General features: G+C 45.5%; 1 protein-coding gene across 1 annotated transcript; it reads right to left on the bottom strand.

Moving 5' to 3' along the window:
- Positions 1-5,290: 5,290 nt before the first annotated feature.
- On the bottom strand, positions 5,291-11,638 carry PPIC (peptidylprolyl isomerase C). Its single transcript, XM_072141318.1, has 5 exons — positions 11,413-11,638; positions 8,121-8,234; positions 7,425-7,518; positions 6,053-6,237; positions 5,291-5,555 (listed from the first exon to the last, which is right to left on the bottom strand). The coding sequence occupies exons 1-5, from the start codon at positions 11,521-11,523 to the stop codon at positions 5,421-5,423; spliced, it is 639 nt and encodes a 212-aa protein (XP_071997419.1). The 5' UTR covers positions 11,524-11,638; the 3' UTR covers positions 5,291-5,420.
- Positions 11,639-17,419: the final 5,781 nt, after the last annotated feature.

Raw genomic sequence — 17,419 nt, forward strand, 5'->3', positions numbered from 1 at the left:
CTCCTCCCCCACTAATGGAATACCCAGCAGTCTCCTCCCCCACTAATGGAATACCCAGCAGTCTCCTCTCCAATAATGGAATACCCAGCAGTCTCCTCCCCCACTAAAACATAGAACTGTACAGGAAAGATAAAAGTATGTTTGCCATGTTCTCTTCAGTCTCTGTTGGAACCTGTCACCAGTGAAAAAGAGCCCACTGGTGATAGGTTCCCTTTAACACATATTTAATACAATATCAAAACAAAAAATTTTCACCAACTGCATTTCAAAAATGTTTTTAAAAAGTTGTAGCCGAAATGTAAGTTAGCCCCTGGACCTCACTCAGTCAGAGCCTCTTAATAATTGTGGCGCATCACTTAGCAGTAGGGGAATATATCAAGACTTCTGTAAAATCATCTTGTCCAGGTAAACTACTCACGTGTTCAGCATGATATACATACATTGAAAAGAAATGTGTACACGGAAGAAGTGTTTCTTCATACAAGCAGTTATGTACCATCGTAAAGTGATGACAAAGGTGCCTATTTAGCTCTGTATTATAAAACCTATATGAGTATGAAAATAACACTTGAGCAGATGCTGCACAGGATATGGGGGATTCAGTCAAAATCTGCATTGGAAAGCCTGACAATAGATTTTGACCTGTATTTTCTGCTGGAAAAGAATTCATTGTGGGGTCCCTGATACTTTGCAGGCCATGATAACTTGACAATAGGTAATAATACATGTACTGTGCATTTAGATGGGGTATTCACTTACTGGCAAATGAAACAACTTTGTAATGAAATGTTTCTGTTGATTTTAAAGGGAGTTTACCAACAAAGACCATATAGATTTATAGATGCAGAAATATAAAGTAGATAGCGAGATAGATCTGAGAAAACAATAGAAAGTCCTAAGCAGCACAAGAGAGGCAGCACTCCTGATGGTAGTCCGAAAGCAGGGGGTCTTTATTCCATTGTGCAACGTTTCGGTGCTGCAGCGTCTCTTCCAAGCATAATGTGTGTAAAACACAATCACATATTTATAGGACAGCCTCTCTCGCCATTTGTCAGCGGATGTGGTATACAATTAGTGTCAAAATACATAAAAAGATCATAAGTAATTTATCCAAGTTTATCCATTTATACAGGCGGTCCCCTACTTAAGAACACTCGACTTACATACGACCCATAGTTACAAACGGACCTCTGGATATTGGTAATTTATTGTACTTTAGTCCTAGGCTACAATAATCAGCTATAACAGTTATCAAATGTGTCTGTTATGAATCTTTAGTGTTAATATTGATTATTATGACAACCCAACATTTTTAAAATCCAATTGTCACATAGACCAAAAAAGTTCTGGCTGGGATTACAATGATAAAATATACAGTTCCGACTTACATACAAATTCAACTTAAGAAGAAACCTACAGACCCTATCTTGTATGTAACCCGGGGACTGCCTGTATATGTATACATTGTGACATATAATGAAAATACATAGTGAATGTGTAAGGCAATCATATAGATAGATATTAGAGATATAGATGATATAGATATATACAGTAGAAGTGAGATAGAAAATCAATTGGTTGATAGATAGATAATAGATAGATAGAAGATATACACTCACCGGCCACTTTATTAGGTACACCTGTCCAACTGCTCGTTAACACTTAATTTCTAATCAGCCAATCACATGGCGGCAACCCAGTGCATTTAGGCATGTAGACATGGTCAAGACAATCTCCTGCAGTTCAAACCGAGCATCAGTATGAGTAAGAAAGGTGATTTGAGTGCCTTTGAACGTGGCATGGTTGTTGGTGCCAGAAGGGCTGGTCTGAGTATTTCAGAAACTACTGATCTACTGGGATTTTCACGCACAACCATCTCTAGGGTTTACAGAGAATGGTCCAAAAAAGAAAAAACATTCAGTGAGCGGCAGTTCTGTGGGCGGAAATGCCAGAGGTCAGAGGAGAATCGGCAGACTGATAGAAAGGCAACAGTGACAGCCACCCGTTACAACCAAGGTAGGCAGAAGAGCATCTCTGAATGCACAGTACGTCGAACTTTGAGGCAGATGGGCTACAGCAGCAGAAGACCACACCGGGTGCCACTCCTTTCAGCTAAGAACAGGAAACTGAGGCTACAATTTGCACAAGCTCATCGAAATTGGACAGTAGAAGATTGGAAAAACGTTGCCTGGTCTGATGAGTCTCGATTTCTGCTGCAACATTCGGGTGGTAGGGTCAGAATTTGGCATCAACAACATGAAAGCATGGATCCATCCTGCCTTGTATCAATGGTTCAGGCTGGTGGTGGTGGTGTCATGGTGTGGGGAATATTTTTTGGCACTCTTTGGGCCCCTTGGTACCAATTGAGCATCGTTGCAACGCCACGGCCTACCTGAGTATTGTTGCTGACCATGTCCATCCCTTTATGACCACAATGTACCCAACATCTGATGGCTACTTTCAGCAGGATAATGCGCCAGGTCATAAAGCTGGAATCATCTCAGACTGGTTTCTTGAACATGACAATGAGTTCACTGTACTCAAATATCCTCCACAGTCACTAGATCTCAATCCAATAGAGCATCTTTGGGATGTGGTGGAACGGGAGATTCGCATCATGGATGTGCAGCCGACAAATCTGCGGCAACTGTGTGATGCCATCATGTCAATATGGACCAAAATCTCTGAGGAATGCTTCCAGCACCTTGTTGAATCTATGCCACGAAGAATTGAGGCAGTTCTGAAGGCAAAAGCGGGTCCAACCCGTTACTAGCATGGTGTACCTAATAAAGTGGCCGGTGAGTGTATAGCTAAATTGGTAGATAAATGGTTAGATAGACAGATGTATAGATAAGACAAATTATAGGAGATAGATAACTAGACAGATAGATGATAAGCATCTTCACCTGGGCATTCAACCAAGGGGAATTAAAGGAGCAATAAATCCTCTACCCACAAAAGTCCACATGCAGGAGGCCCCTTTAGGATAGGGGGCTCTGGGCAGATGCTCAGTTTGCTGCCCGCTAACGCCGACCCTGGGGGAGGGTATGGTGAGGCATTTGAATGCAGAGATCAAATAATAAAGAAGTTTGAGGAAACTCGCACAGTGTTCACCAGTTTCACAGTCCTATCATAAGAACATTGCAGCTTGTTGTGATGTAGGAAGGTGCAAGGTGTGATGGACGGTAGCTCTGTGTCACTAAGGTTTCTGCTCTTGGTAAAATACACTATTATTGCTGGTATATATGTAGCATTAGGCCACTGACACATTTGTTATGTTAGTATAGCTGCAATGCAGTTAGTCCGGGACAGGTTTTTCTGGAGCTCTAAAAGTGCTGGGCGGGATGGCTGCTCCTACGTTCCAGGTCGGGGCAGACATGCCTGATGTAAAGCCACCAGGTAGACGGTGGTATGGTTCCCTACCCATGAGTGAAGCACAGTGGACCAGTGTGGATGTGTGAGCCAGAGCTGGGTCTTGCTGTATTGGAAAGCCTGAGGACAACAAAGGTGCAACTAACTCTATGGGGGTCAAAATATGGACTCTACATACGTACTGTATAATTTGTTTTTCCGGCTGGGGCAAGCCTTTGATTTTTTTTCCATTTTTGCTGTTTTGTCTTATGCCAAAACTAAAGACAAGAATTACTGTACATCTGAAAAAAACATTCTGCTTGGCATTACTCTGAAAGCTTACCATTTCAGCTGAACCCCACAATGGTCAAAACAGCTGATAGACACCTTCTTGCAAGAGAAATAAAAAAAAACACATGTGGTACTAAGTTCCTGTAGTAAATAGACTGCACTTAACTTTTTTTTGCTGAGCTTCTTGAGCCTTAGATTAACTCGATGCTGACCACCCAGTTAATTCAGACTTTGGGCTAGAGTTTGCATGACCACATGGGGGACATAGTAAGTTGTAAAAAAATAAATAAAAATAAATATATATATATATATATATATATATACACACACACATTAATATTTTCCAATAAAATAGCATAATATCTACTGCTACTCTATAGAAACAGCATATCAGTCACCCTGTTTGTCTAAGATTATACATATTATATATCAAAACATCCTTCGCACACTAGGGAATTCGGGACAGGACGAGGCAGGCAATTTTGGTAGGGGCTCATTTGCATATTGTTAAAATTCAGGCTATATGAGAAAATTACATTTCCTTTATTTATAAATTTCCTTTATAAAATCTGAAGAAAAAAACATTCTAATTACCCCACCTTTCCCAAGAACACACATAAAAATTTAAAATCATAAACATATTAGGTGTCACCAAGTCCCAAAATGTCAGATCTATTATAATATCAAAACAATTATTCCAGGCTATAAACCCAGTAAAATAGTGCCTAAGTGTCCGAATTGCCACTTTCCTCCAATAAAAATATGAATAGAATTGATCAAAAGGCTGTACAGTTTTCAAAATGGCATCAATGAAAACCTCATCCCATTCCATAATCAATGACAGATGGCACAGCTCCATACATAAAAAAGTTTTGTGTGTCAAACCAAGACTTTTTTGAATTGGTTTTTGAGGTGTCCTCTTGACCACACATTGAAAGTTGTAAAAACAAAGGCCATCAGAATATCTGACAAAAGTGTGATTCACGGACCCTTAGTAACTAAACCCCATTGTGTCACGCCCATCACCTATGTCTCCTGAGCCGGAGCTCCCAGCGAAAAACACCATTCTTCTGCTTCAGCCCAGGACCTGCCGCTGGCTAGTCACGCTCACACTGCACATCCTGAGAGGGTTTTATACAAGCTCAATAGTGTTACTCAGTGAATCTCAGCAGGGCTGGGGCAAGGCATTTTGATGCCCAAGGCAGAAAAGCAAAATAGCCCCCCGCTATATTTATGTAGCCCCAGGCTACATGCCCATCAGTTTATAGGGGGCCGACACAGGTAGCCCCCACACATGTCCAGAATATATAGCATGCCCCACACGTGCCCAGCAGTATACTGGTAGCCCCCCCACACGTGGCCAACAGTATACTGGGAGGAGGCAGGCCCAGGAGGCACCTGGGCCTGACAATGGAGGCAGACAGCGGTAGTATCACTGCCTGTGTCCAGTGATCAGTAATGTGTGTGTATAAAGACGCACACTGCTGATCACTATGGAGGGCTGGGAGATTCACAGAGCTGGTAGGCAATCGCCCCCAGAAGCTCAAAGCTAATTATATGCCAGATCCAGCCTGGCCCTGGCTGTAGTTAATGCGCCATATTAAGTGTGGAATCGTCCATATTGTAGTATTATTCAAAGTCACACAACTCGTTTACATATTTTTATGGCAAGTACTGCTGTATGTATCACAGACTCTGATAAAACATATATATACATTTATTCATCATCCTTTACAACAAAAATATATATGAAAAGTTTTTTGTTTTTTTCTATACTCCTAATCTTTCCAGTCATCTACTTCAACCACAAATGGTTCCTTCACGGTGATCTGTCCACTGTTCACAATGACGCAGTCTTGTACTGGGCGATCTCTGCCGCTCGTCGGCTGGAGCTCTATGGCGTGTACCACAGACTGGTGGAAGAAACAAGATGGACGACAAAGCTAGGTTAATGCAGGATATGAGCAGACTAGCAGATTAAGCAGATGAACAGATTAAAGGAAATAAAACACCTGGGTGGGGGAGGTGTAAAATAAGATAATATAAGATACTAGCCCCAGTTTCTAAAGACCATTTTTGCTTGTGCTCAGTGACCACTGTGGCCATTAATTGGCTTTAGAGATGACATAAGAACAGAGACATTTCACAGTGATTTTTTTACCCTTCTCGCTCATGTGACCTCTGAGGTCAGTAATTGGGCGAAGGAGGATGAGCGCTTACAGTCAGGCCAGGACCATAGACAGAAACAAGGATGCGGATCTGGGTGAGTTTCTTTTATTTTATGGCTGTCCCGGCCTTCAAGGGGCTTTGTGGGCTTACTGTATAACCCTTTAAGGAGAAATACTTTCCAGTCTAGACTTAAATGTCAATGCACAGATGATATTTCTAGAAACAAGGAGTTGGTTCTTACCATGCCATCTATGACTTTGCCAAATACAACATGCTTTCCATCCAGCCACAAGGGTCGGGTTGTAGAAATGAAGAATTGTGACCCATTTGTATCTGGCCCAGCATTTGCCATGCTCACCCAACCAATCCCATAATGCTTCAGCTTAAAGTTTTCATCTGGAAACTCTTCTCCATAGATACTTCTTCCTGTAACACATTGTCGCATGGCAATTACTTTGTGTAAGTTTTCTAGAACTTTTTACGGATATTAACATATAAAAGGAAAATCCTGACTTCCATACAGAGGTCACTGGCTGCAGGAGCTTAAAGAACGGGATAAAAATAAAATGTGTGAGCGGAGCACAGCACAAGATGTACAAGGACTACACCTTGTAACCTTATGCGCAGTGGTGGGGAATGAATACGCTCCCATTGTCTATATTGCAAGTTATGTGTCCCTGACCCAAGGCAAATTTTACTTGTGGTTTTTTCCTTTGTACGTGATACAAAGCTGATCATGATAGATCAGACAAAGGATCAAATTTAATTAAAGTAAAAGAAGCAAATCCTAAGCCTCCAGCGCACAAACCTTTCCATGTGCTATTCATTGTTTCACATCCCCATGTATTTCTAGGGGCTCATACACACGGGCTTAGTTTCCATGGCCACATGTATGAGCTGCCTGAGCTGCTAATTATAGAGCAGGTCTTATCCCTACCCAAGTCTGGGGCTCAGTCATCAGTGCTTGAGGTAAGCTGAAACGCGGATGACACATGGACAGCAAACAGACCACTCGCCAGGTAGACTAAGACTAAACACTTGGTCCGTAATTACGGCGGGTTACCCACACTAGAATTGTTTTCTTTAGTCTCATTTCCAACAAAATTAAGATTCTGAACCATTTATTTTGGAACCCTGAAATATGGTGCTCCTCTTTAAAGAGGTTGTCCAAGACCCTATGAAAAATAGATAGGTGGCTTTGGGCTGCTTAAAAAAATAAACTTGTTCTTGCCCTGCGGTCCCTCCCACTGTCCCGTGCAGCTGTCTATCCAGTTTGGAAGCTGCGCTGTGAAGAGCTTCCGGATGGCCGAAGTTGCTGGCCACACCCACCAGCCCTCACCATCTCAGAGCCTGATACAGCGCTGGGAGTGGTGTCGGTGCAAGTGGCCGGCGCCAAAGGCCCTTCACAGCGCAGCTTCCATACCCCTGTAAACAAACAAGGGCACGAACTGAAGAGATGGTAGAATGGGATACTGGGAGGGACCGCGGAGGTAAGTACAGTGTCCACTTGCACAGGGGCACACACTAAACAGGTAACACCCATTTGTCAAATTGGAATATAAGCAGGAAAAAAAAAAAAAGAGATGGGAGTGTAAAAACCCTTACAACTGTACCTCCAGTGCCGTCTCCAGCTGTAAAGTCTCCTCCCTGGATCATAAAGTCTTTGATAACTCTATGGAACTTGCTTCCTTTATAGCCATAACCTTTCTGAAATTAAGAAACAAAAGACACATCAATAGTAAAGGAATGCAGTGCTCCCAATACCATAGTCATCCCTGCCTCCCTATAGGACTAGTGTCCTTTACACTAATTATGTTTTTGTTCTTGTCCTGTAAAAATTTTCCCTCAAAAATAAAAAGAACAGACAGTTGATACCCAATTGTCCATGTGCCCAAAAGGTGCAATCGGAGTAGTCCGAAAACTCCATAAGAAGGTCCCACTTCTATAGCTTTAGACTTTACCATCGCATCCTACTGAAGTGTTGGCTACTCTCATTCCTAAGGACATCCACAATCTTATGGGGCACAAATCAGTCTTATTGATGTGTAGTCTGAGATAATTAGAAGGAGGCAGCTCGTAGAAATAGAAGATGCTTTGTGCACATCCGGATAGGCCACCTCTGATATTACCCTCACAGACACTTGAGGAGTGTGTCATGTTCTGGCATAGAATTGTCCAGCAGCGTAGCCATCCTCCTGATATATAGGCTCAGCAAAGGGGCGGGGTTTAATATATCATATGATAAATCCCCCCAATGGCTCTTTTGAGCACCGTTGGTTGGTTTTTCTTATCAGTATTTTAATACTTACTTCTCCAGTTGCTAAGGTAACAAAGTTCTTCACTGTTTTCGGTACCACCTTTCCAAATAAACCAATGACTATGCGTCCAACATTTCTGTCGCCTATTTTTATGTCGAAAAAAACCTGCAAAGTAAAATACTGGGTCATAAGAGAAGAAGATTTGGACATTCATATCCTGAGGAAACACAAGGAAGGGAGGCCTGGATTGTAGGCCGTACGTGGAACATCATCGCACCTGTCACGGGAATGTGGCGGAGCAGTGTGATCATGTTCCTACACTCGACCTGAATCTAACACCACAGATGTAATGAGGAAAGGTCAAGCTGAACTTTCAAGGTCACATTGTTCACAATCCTAGCAGTATGCCCTCAAGTCCTCAGCATCAAAGTGGACATTCCAGGAATAAAGAACTCCTCAGGAGGTGCTGAAGAAATTCACTCAAAGCAAGATAAAGTTCAGAACATCACAGAAATCACAGAGAAGAAAAATGATATAGCGAGCACACACAAAGGGTGCAAAGTAATCCCCTAACATGTAACTGTAAAGCGCACCAAAAATAATTATCTATGCACACCATGATATTCTTCTATATGCTGCCAACATCATTAACATAGTTGGATTTGTCTTGTCAAACCAGTGTCTTTTATCTTCCACTCGCATAGTAGTAATTTACACTAAATCTTCTCCCAGGTCCCGGTACATATGTTTAGAAATCTTGACTTGCCAGGTACCTAAAAAAAAAAAAGACTTAAAAAAAATAAGTTGAGTTTTCTTTTTAAGTACCTGTGTGTCAAGATTAACCAAGATATGTGCCGGGATCTGGGAGAAGGGACGTATATGTAGTGCAAATTACTAGATTTCCTTTAAAGGGGTTTTCACTCCAAGCAAGTTAGGCCCTTTCCACAGGATGGGGCCTAACTTGCTGATCAGTGGGGGTCTCAGAGACGACACCCTGACAGATCACGAGAACAAGAGGTCTGATGGGGTCCCATGTCCGTTCTGCTCCATTCATCTCTATGAAGCTGACGGAGATTGCCGAGAACTGTCATGCACAGCCATCTGCTCCACTCATCTTCAGGAGCGACAAGGTACCTGAGACCCCATCGGACCCCTCATCCTCATGATCTGTGGGGTCTCATCAATTAGACCCCTTTAACTGTTTACTTGTTTTACTTTTATTATAATAAAACATCTATTATAACCTCCATGATTGCTCTCCATATCATTTTCACTAGCATGATAATCCTAGAAAGTTTCAGTGGGCTCCTTTGCAGTGAACTTATGTGGCGGCATTAAAATTTCAAAAACTAGAAAACAGTCTCCCATTCCCTAAAATATTCCCTAGTTAATCATACCAAACAGCCCCCTCATGGTTATTTTATATACAGTCCCCTTATGGCAATTTTATATAACGCCCCACTCACCCCCCTATGGATTCATTAGATACACCCCCCCTCACCCCCATGGATTCCTTATGTGAGACCCCCCAGCAGCTCTGGGCCCCGGCACTTGTCCGGGTATGCCCAGTGTTGATGCTAGCCCTGGCCATCTGTACTGTTAAATGTGTCTAAACTATTTCACCAGGTTTATTTGTTTGATCTCTAGACATATTGTATATATTTAGTACTTACAAGCATACAGCAATTTTGAGCCTGTTGATTTATACAGAGAATAACATAATGTGATAAATAAAGATCACGTGGCGAGGTCACATGATCAGAACACAGCGTTTCCTGCAAATAGGAAATGGAAGATGGGTCGTTGGAAGAGAACTTCATACGTGTAATATAATGTGTTCATGCTTAGTAGTTTGTTAGTTGACAAAGGCTCAAGGGATTTTCCCACGAAACACAGGATAGGGCCTAACTTGCTGATCGGTGGGGGTCTCAGTGATGAGACCCCTACAGATCATGAAAACGGGGTGTCTGATGTACCCCAGTGGGACCCATTCTCGCTCCCCGAGATGAGCCGAGCAACCGGCCATGTATGTCCAGGCAGTCCCGTTCAGCTCTATAGCGCTGATGGAGATTGCCAAGTACGGCGCTCGGCAATCTCCATCAGCTCTATAGAGATGAACTGGGCAGCCCGGACATGCGTGCTGGCTGCTCCGATCATCTCAGGGAGGGTCAAGGGGTCTGACTGGGGTACATCAGACACCCCGTTTTCATGATCTGTAGAGGTCCCATACCAAGATTCCCACGATCAGCAACTTAGGCATAATCCTATGGCCCTAATACGTGGGAAAACCTCTTCTAGAACTAAAAGAAAACCTCACACAATCTGAAGGTAGTGGAATTATTGTTCCTCTCATAGTACTATCACCACATCCATGTGCATAAGGAAGCTGGACTCTGGAGCCGGTCACCTCTCAGGAGGCCGGAGCAGCAGCGTGGGCACAATTGCTGGGTGCATCATGTGGGTGACTCCACACAAGGTCCCACTAGCCCATGCCTGGACCACGGCACAGCCCGAAACACCCCCATGGCATAGAATACCCGCAATTTCCAGCTCTATATACCGGAAATTGCGACTAAATTACAGCTAGTACACCCGTTTTCAGGCACACAAGCCATGATAATCCCACTCCCCTCTGAATGGAAATAATCTGAAAAGTAAATAACATTACCTTTAAAGCAATTAGCAAAATTTGGCCCAAAATCCACAATGAATTCCCACCCATGTGCAGAGACACTTTGAGGGATTTTTGCATAAACTAACATCCCCTTTCCATATGATATTGGATACATGTCTGATAACTGGGGGTCTGACAACTGGGACCACCAATAGAGGGTAATGTACGTACATGCCAGGACACACATCTATGGATGACTGCACTGCTAGTTGTACACATGGTGGTCACATCTGTGCTCAGAGACCCCTCTTCTTGTGATTGTTGTGAAAAGGAGTTCATAGGAAAATTGCTTATTTACTATATCCTCCAGGATGTGATTCATGTGACAGCACCACACTCGTCCATAGGCTGTGGCTGGTACTGCAGCTTTGCCACATATGGCCAATGTATGGCATCACAGGGCATTACATATGACTAGCAGGGGCCATACAGTTAGTACATGTATGTAAATGATGGGACTTTAGTAAAACTTTCATTGGAGAACTGCTCAACGTGCAATTCCCTGACATGTACAGTAACTCCAGAGCAGGCAGGGTATGAGGGCAGTGCCATGTATGGGCAGGATGTGCCAGGACAAGCCCAGGGCCCACAGAAAGTTATTGGACTCTGTAAGGAGACCACCATAGTTGTACCCTGCCCCCAGGTCATGCCCCCTGTGTCCTGCCTTACCTTGTGGGTGACAGCCGGTCCCCGCTTCTTATAACCTTCCGCCCCCGGTACCGAGCACAGTGTCAGGCACAGGAGCAGCAGCGGCGTCCGGCGCATCCTCGGCGGCAGCATCTGCCCAGATGTCCGCGTCCTGCTCAGCCCTCAGCCGGCAACGTCAGCAGCAGCGGCCGGGGAGGGGGCTGCCTCCTCCGTGTAGTGACTGCCTCCTCCGTGTAGTGACTGCCTCCTCCGTGTAGTGACTGCCCCGCCTGCCCCCGCCCCAGGGCTGGATGCGGGTCACATACACGGAGGGATGGATGGAAACGGAAGAGTCACACGGTCCATTGCCGTCCGTAGCTGAAAACCCAACGGAGACGGCTTTTCTCGTATCGTTTTGTCACTTGGAACTTTTTATGCAACATTTTAAATGTTTTGGCAAAACTCACATATTCTGCAGAGGATACATTATAAGGAGGATTATAGTAATATAATTCATATTATAGATTGATTTCCTGATATTTATCCCTGATTAATAGCCAATAATATAGCGCAGTCCACCAAACAGCTGCATCCCCCAGACTAAAGGCTTATTCACACATCAGCTTTTTCCGCATGCTATCTTTTAGTCATCTTGTGTCACTATTGTATCTGTATCCGTGTTTCTTTCCATGTCAGTGTAGAATCCATTGATATTTTTTTTTTACATCTACAAAACCAGTGATGGTTTTCATTAATTAGAAGTAATTAAATGTAGATGAGGGATTAGTTTCAGCATCCTCCATAAGGCAGTTCCGCCTCAGGGTGCAGTCACAGGTCACTTATACGTTGCGTTTGCTTGCGTTTAGAAACACAATACAAATACAAGTGCGCGGGCTTGGCCAGATTGCATATGTGTTTCCATTAAAATGCATGCAATTGGTAACAAGCACCCAATGGTTTCCATGTACACAATACAAAACACTTGGTTCTTCTTACTGATCGCATGCGTAACATATAGCACTTAATAGTGACGTTATTTAATATTCTATGCCATGTACTGGGAAGCAAAAAAAAATTCCAAATGCAGTGAAATTGGTGAAAAAATGCATTTGTGCCGTTTTCTTGTGGGCTTGGATTTTCACTGTGCTCCCCAAATGACATGTCTCATTGGAATACCAAAATTTATATAGGTTTTTTAATGTTTTCATACATTTACAAAAATTAAAACCTCCTGTACAAAAAGGAAATTGTCACGGGTGCCTCTGTGACCTCCCTCCCGGGTCGCTGGGGCACCCGTGCCGCGCTTCATGGCTGCCCCGGTCCCCCGGCTTCTTACTAACCTCGTCCCGTTCCCACGCCGACTCCGGCAGCACGGCGCGCGTCCCCGCCTCCTAGGGCCCGCGCGCGCCACCTTCGGCAAATTTAAAGGGCCAGTGCGCCACTAATTGGCGCTGGCCATTTTCACTAAGACTACTTAAGCCTGCCTCTTCCTGTATCTGTTGCCGGATCTTTGTGCCTCATAGCCTGAGAGAAAGCTTTACTGCGAATAGCCTGCGTTCCTGTGTCTCCTGCGTTCCTGTGTCTCCTGCGTTCTTGTGTCCCTCCGTGTTCCTGTGTTACCTGAGCTCCTCTGTGTTTCCGTGTACCAGTGTTCCTCCGTGCTGCTGTTCTGTGTTCCCGTACCCCTCTGCTTGGACCTCCTGTTGCTGACCCCGGATTGAACCCTGGCGTTGCATCTCTGCCGCCTGCCCTGACCCTGTGCCTGGACTTTGACCACGAGTTTGATTGCCGTTTTTGTACCTCAACCTTGGCCGTCACTGCAGACAAGTCACGCCTGAGGAACGACCTGGTGGTACCACGCCGCAGCTTGTCTAACCCGCTTTGCGGCGGGCTCTGGTGAAAACCGGGTACCACTTAGGCTCCGGTCCCAGGTAGTGGCTTGAGTCATCGTCTGCAGTGGTCCAGTGGATCCACTACCCGCAAGCCTGACTGTAAGATCCAGCCATGGATCCCACTGAGGTTCCTTCTCCCAGTTGGCCCGATCTTGCTACAATTGTGATGCATCAATCTCGGCAGATTGCCGTACAGCGCGAACAGCTGAAGCAAGTCACCGCCATGCTGCAACAGTTCCTAACTACCCGGCATCAGCAACAGGTCCCTGAAGCTGTTCCTGCAACTCCGGCTGTCCTTCCTGGTACCGAACCCAGGCTACGTCTTTCTATGCCCGGCAAGTATGACGGGGATCCCAAGCTATGCAGGGGCTTCATCACCCAGTGTTCTCTACACATAGAGCTCATGCTGTCCCAATTCGTCACGGAGCGATCCAAGGTGGCATTTATCCTCAGCCTCCTCTCCGGGAAAGCCCTGGCCTGGACTACTCCGCTTTGGGACAGAGACGACCCGGTCACTGCTACACTTTTGGCATTTCTGGCAGAATTCCGGTCTGTTTTCGAAGAACCAGCACGGGCCTTCTCTGCTGAGACTGCATTGTTGAATCTGCGTCAGGGAGATTCATCTGTTGGAGAGTACGCCGTGCAGTTCTGTACCCTGGCCTCGGAGCTCTCTTGGAACGACGCAGCCCTGTCCACAGCTTTCAAAAGGGGACTCTCCTCCCATGTTAAAGACGCTCTGGCCGCTCGTGATCTGCCGTCCACTCTGAGTGGTCTAATCTCTCTGGCCACCCGGATAGACGTGCGATTTAGAGAGCTCGTCCAAGACGTCTTCCTCGCCTGGCTCCTGTCTTCCAGAGGCCGCTCCAGTCACCAGTTGTACCTTCTTCCGAATAGCCTATGGAGGTGGACAGAGCCAGACTCTCTTCCCAGGAACGCAACAGAAGACGACAGGGAGACCTCTGCCTCTATTGTGCGAGTCCTGGACATTTAATCAGGACGTGTCCTGTCCGTCTTCAACGTTCGGGAAACGCCACCACCTAGGGTTCTTGGGAGAAGCGTCCCTAGGTGTGTGCAAAGCTTCTCCACGTTTGACCATTCCTGTGCTCCTCAGCGTTGGTACGAGTAGCCAGTTCCAAGTGTGTGCCTTCTTGGACTCCGGGTCCGCAGGAAATTTTGTGAATGCTGCACTGGTCTCGCAGCATCACATTCCAGTGATCCGCCTCGACAAGCCCCTGGTCATCTCTTCGGTCAGTGGTCAGATCCTCTCTGATCCAGTCCAGTATCGCACTGAACCTCTGTGTCTGCAAGTTGGTGCCCTGCATATGGAGAGACTGTCTTTCTACGTACTTCCCCGTTCCACTTCCTCCATCCTATTGGGACTTCCGTGGCTGCAGAGACATGCACCTGTACTTAACTGGCAGACTGGGGAGGTTCTTCGCTGGGGTCCTGGATGCCAGTCCCGCTGTCTCAGGGCTCTTCGTCCAGCCTCTACTATACCTTCCACCTTGTCTTCCAAGTCTTTGAAGGGTCTTCCCGCTGCTTACCTGCACTTTGCTGATGTTTTCTCTGAAAAGCAAGCGGAGACCTTGCCACCGCATCGTCCATACGATTGCCCTATTGAACTGCTGCCAGGAACATCCCCGCCACAAGGTCGAGTTTACCCGCTGTCCGTGCCTGAAACTGCGACCATGTCGGCCTATATTAAGGAAAATTTGCAGAAGGGATTCATCCGGAAGTCTTCTTCTCCCGCCGGTGCTGGCTTCTTCTTTGTGGCCAAGAAGGATGGTTCCCTTCGTCCGTGCATAGATTACCGCGGACTCAACCGTCAAGTCACGGTGAAAAACCGTTACCCTTTGCCTCTCATCACCGAACTTTTTGACCGTCTACGGGGTGCCAAGATCTTCACCAAGTTAGATCTGCGAGGGGCATATAATCTCATACGCATACGTGAAGGTGATGAGTGGAAGACCGCCTTCAATACTCAAGATGGGCACTTCGAGTACCTTGTTATGCCCTTCGGTCTCTGTAATGCTCCGGCGGTATTTCAGGACTTTGTCAACGTCATTTTCAGAGACTTGCTCTATACCTGTGTCGTGGTATACTTGGACGACATTCTGGTGTTCTCTGCGGACATTGCATCCCATCAGGCCCATGTACGGCAGGTTCTCAGGCGCCTAAGGGCCAATCGCCTCTACGCTAAGCTGGAGAAGTGTCTATTTAATCAGAAGAGTCTTCCGTTCCTTGGATATATTGGGGCACATTTACTAAGGGTCCGCAGCCACGAATCCGTCGGGTTTTTCCCGAATATTTCCGCTTTGCACTGTATTTCACGGGATTGTGGCGCACGCGATCGATTTTTGGCGCAATCGCGCCGACTTTCGCGCGACAGAAATCGGGGGGCGTGGCCACCAGACAACCCGAAGGATTCGGAAAAACCGCAGAATTTAAAAAGCCATTTGTGTTGCAAGATCAAGCACTCACATACACCAGAAAAAAGCAGGTGAACTCCAGCGGACCTCGGCGCAGCAGCGACACCTGATGAATATCGGCGCACGGACCTTAGTGAATCCCGGCAGAACCCGAATCAGCGTCGGAGAACCCGCCACTGGATCGCGACTGGACCAGGTAAGTAAATGTGCCCCATTGTTTCGGACAAGGGATTTCAGATGGACCCTGCTAAAGTGTCTGCAGTACTTCACTGGCCACGTCCAGTAGGGCTATGAGCTATCCAGAGATTCCTGGGATTCGCCAATTATTACCGGCAGTTCATCCCACATTTTTCCTCCCTGGTGTCTCCCATTGTGGCCCTGACGAAGAAGAACGCCAACCCTAGACCCTGGCTTGTGTTAACATCAGTAGGGGATTGAAATTTGAGAATTTCATGGGCAACTCCCTTTAAAGAAGACCTGCCATCATAATTTTCCACCTCACACCAGTAAATCCTGCTGGTAAAGGCATAAGAGTCCTCTCCATATAACCTAAAATCTGCCACTGAGGCACTGTACCTTAATTACAGATTTATTGTTAATTATAATACCCTGCAATAATGATGTCATAGTAAATAGTTTCTATGCTTTTTGGTTAACTGAATTATGCGATAGTCATTGCTACAAATGTGAAGAATGCAGTCACTTAGCAGAAAGAAGGGGAAATACAGAGTAAGGGGCTAATTCATAGTTTTTTTTTCGTATGCCTAAGGTTGGTTTGACTGATTTGGGGATAAGGATTTGTGGAATCGGATGCTCGACAGCAGATCTGATGGTAGCGAAGTAGTATTTTCGGAAACAGGCAGTGTTGTTTGTTCTTAGTGATCACCCTGAATTTGTGGAGACATCTGTCTTGCCATACTTGTGCGAATTAACTGTTCACTTAACGCCTCCTCAGCACACAACTGCGTCAAAAATAATGCTAGCAATCGTGGACTTGTGAAACCACCTCAGGACAAAAGATATTGAAGGATTTGAGTTTCCTGAAAAAGTTCATATAAGAAAAGACTTTTTGCACACCTTATCGTTGGCCGTCCATTCAATGACAATGTCTAGGCATTTGTAGGTGTGAACTTGTTCAAGTACCTGGCCCTTCATTCCAATCTGGAGATAGTTTTATTTTATTTATTTGCGCTGATCAATGACCATCTCTCTAGTTTTGTCCACATTTAGGATGAATTTATTGCTCTCACTTGATTCGGCGAACTTGCCTGTGACCTCCCTATAGAGTTTGTCCTCTATGGCATAGGTCTTTGTGATGTCTGCAGGGCCGCATCTGCTATGAAGCGGATTATGTCCCCCTCCTCCAAAGTGGCAGATTGCCGGCTCCTTTAGGGACGGAATTTCGTTGCTGGTAACACGGACTTGCCACTGGCTGCATTTTACTACCTGAAAAATCAATTGCTTCAGCGCCTTTAATGCACTGATGTTATTGATAGGCAGAGCGGTCCATGACAGCGCATCTGCACTGACATCATCACGCAGTCCGACCTTTGTTACTATACAGTAGACGTGTCTGCCGGCGCCAGCAAAAGAGAAGCTGTGGGAGTGCCAGGGCTGGAGCCCAAAGGTGAGTACAAGATTATAATTTTTTGGGGGGACATGGCGGTGTATAAAGGGGAGAGAGGCTGTGTATACAGGGGGTAGGCTGTGTATACAGGAGGACAGGCT

This window comes from Engystomops pustulosus, chromosome 1 (genome assembly GCF_040894005.1).
Source record: "Engystomops pustulosus chromosome 1, aEngPut4.maternal, whole genome shotgun sequence".
Classification (NCBI taxonomy): Eukaryota; Metazoa; Chordata; class Amphibia; order Anura; family Leptodactylidae; genus Engystomops; species Engystomops pustulosus.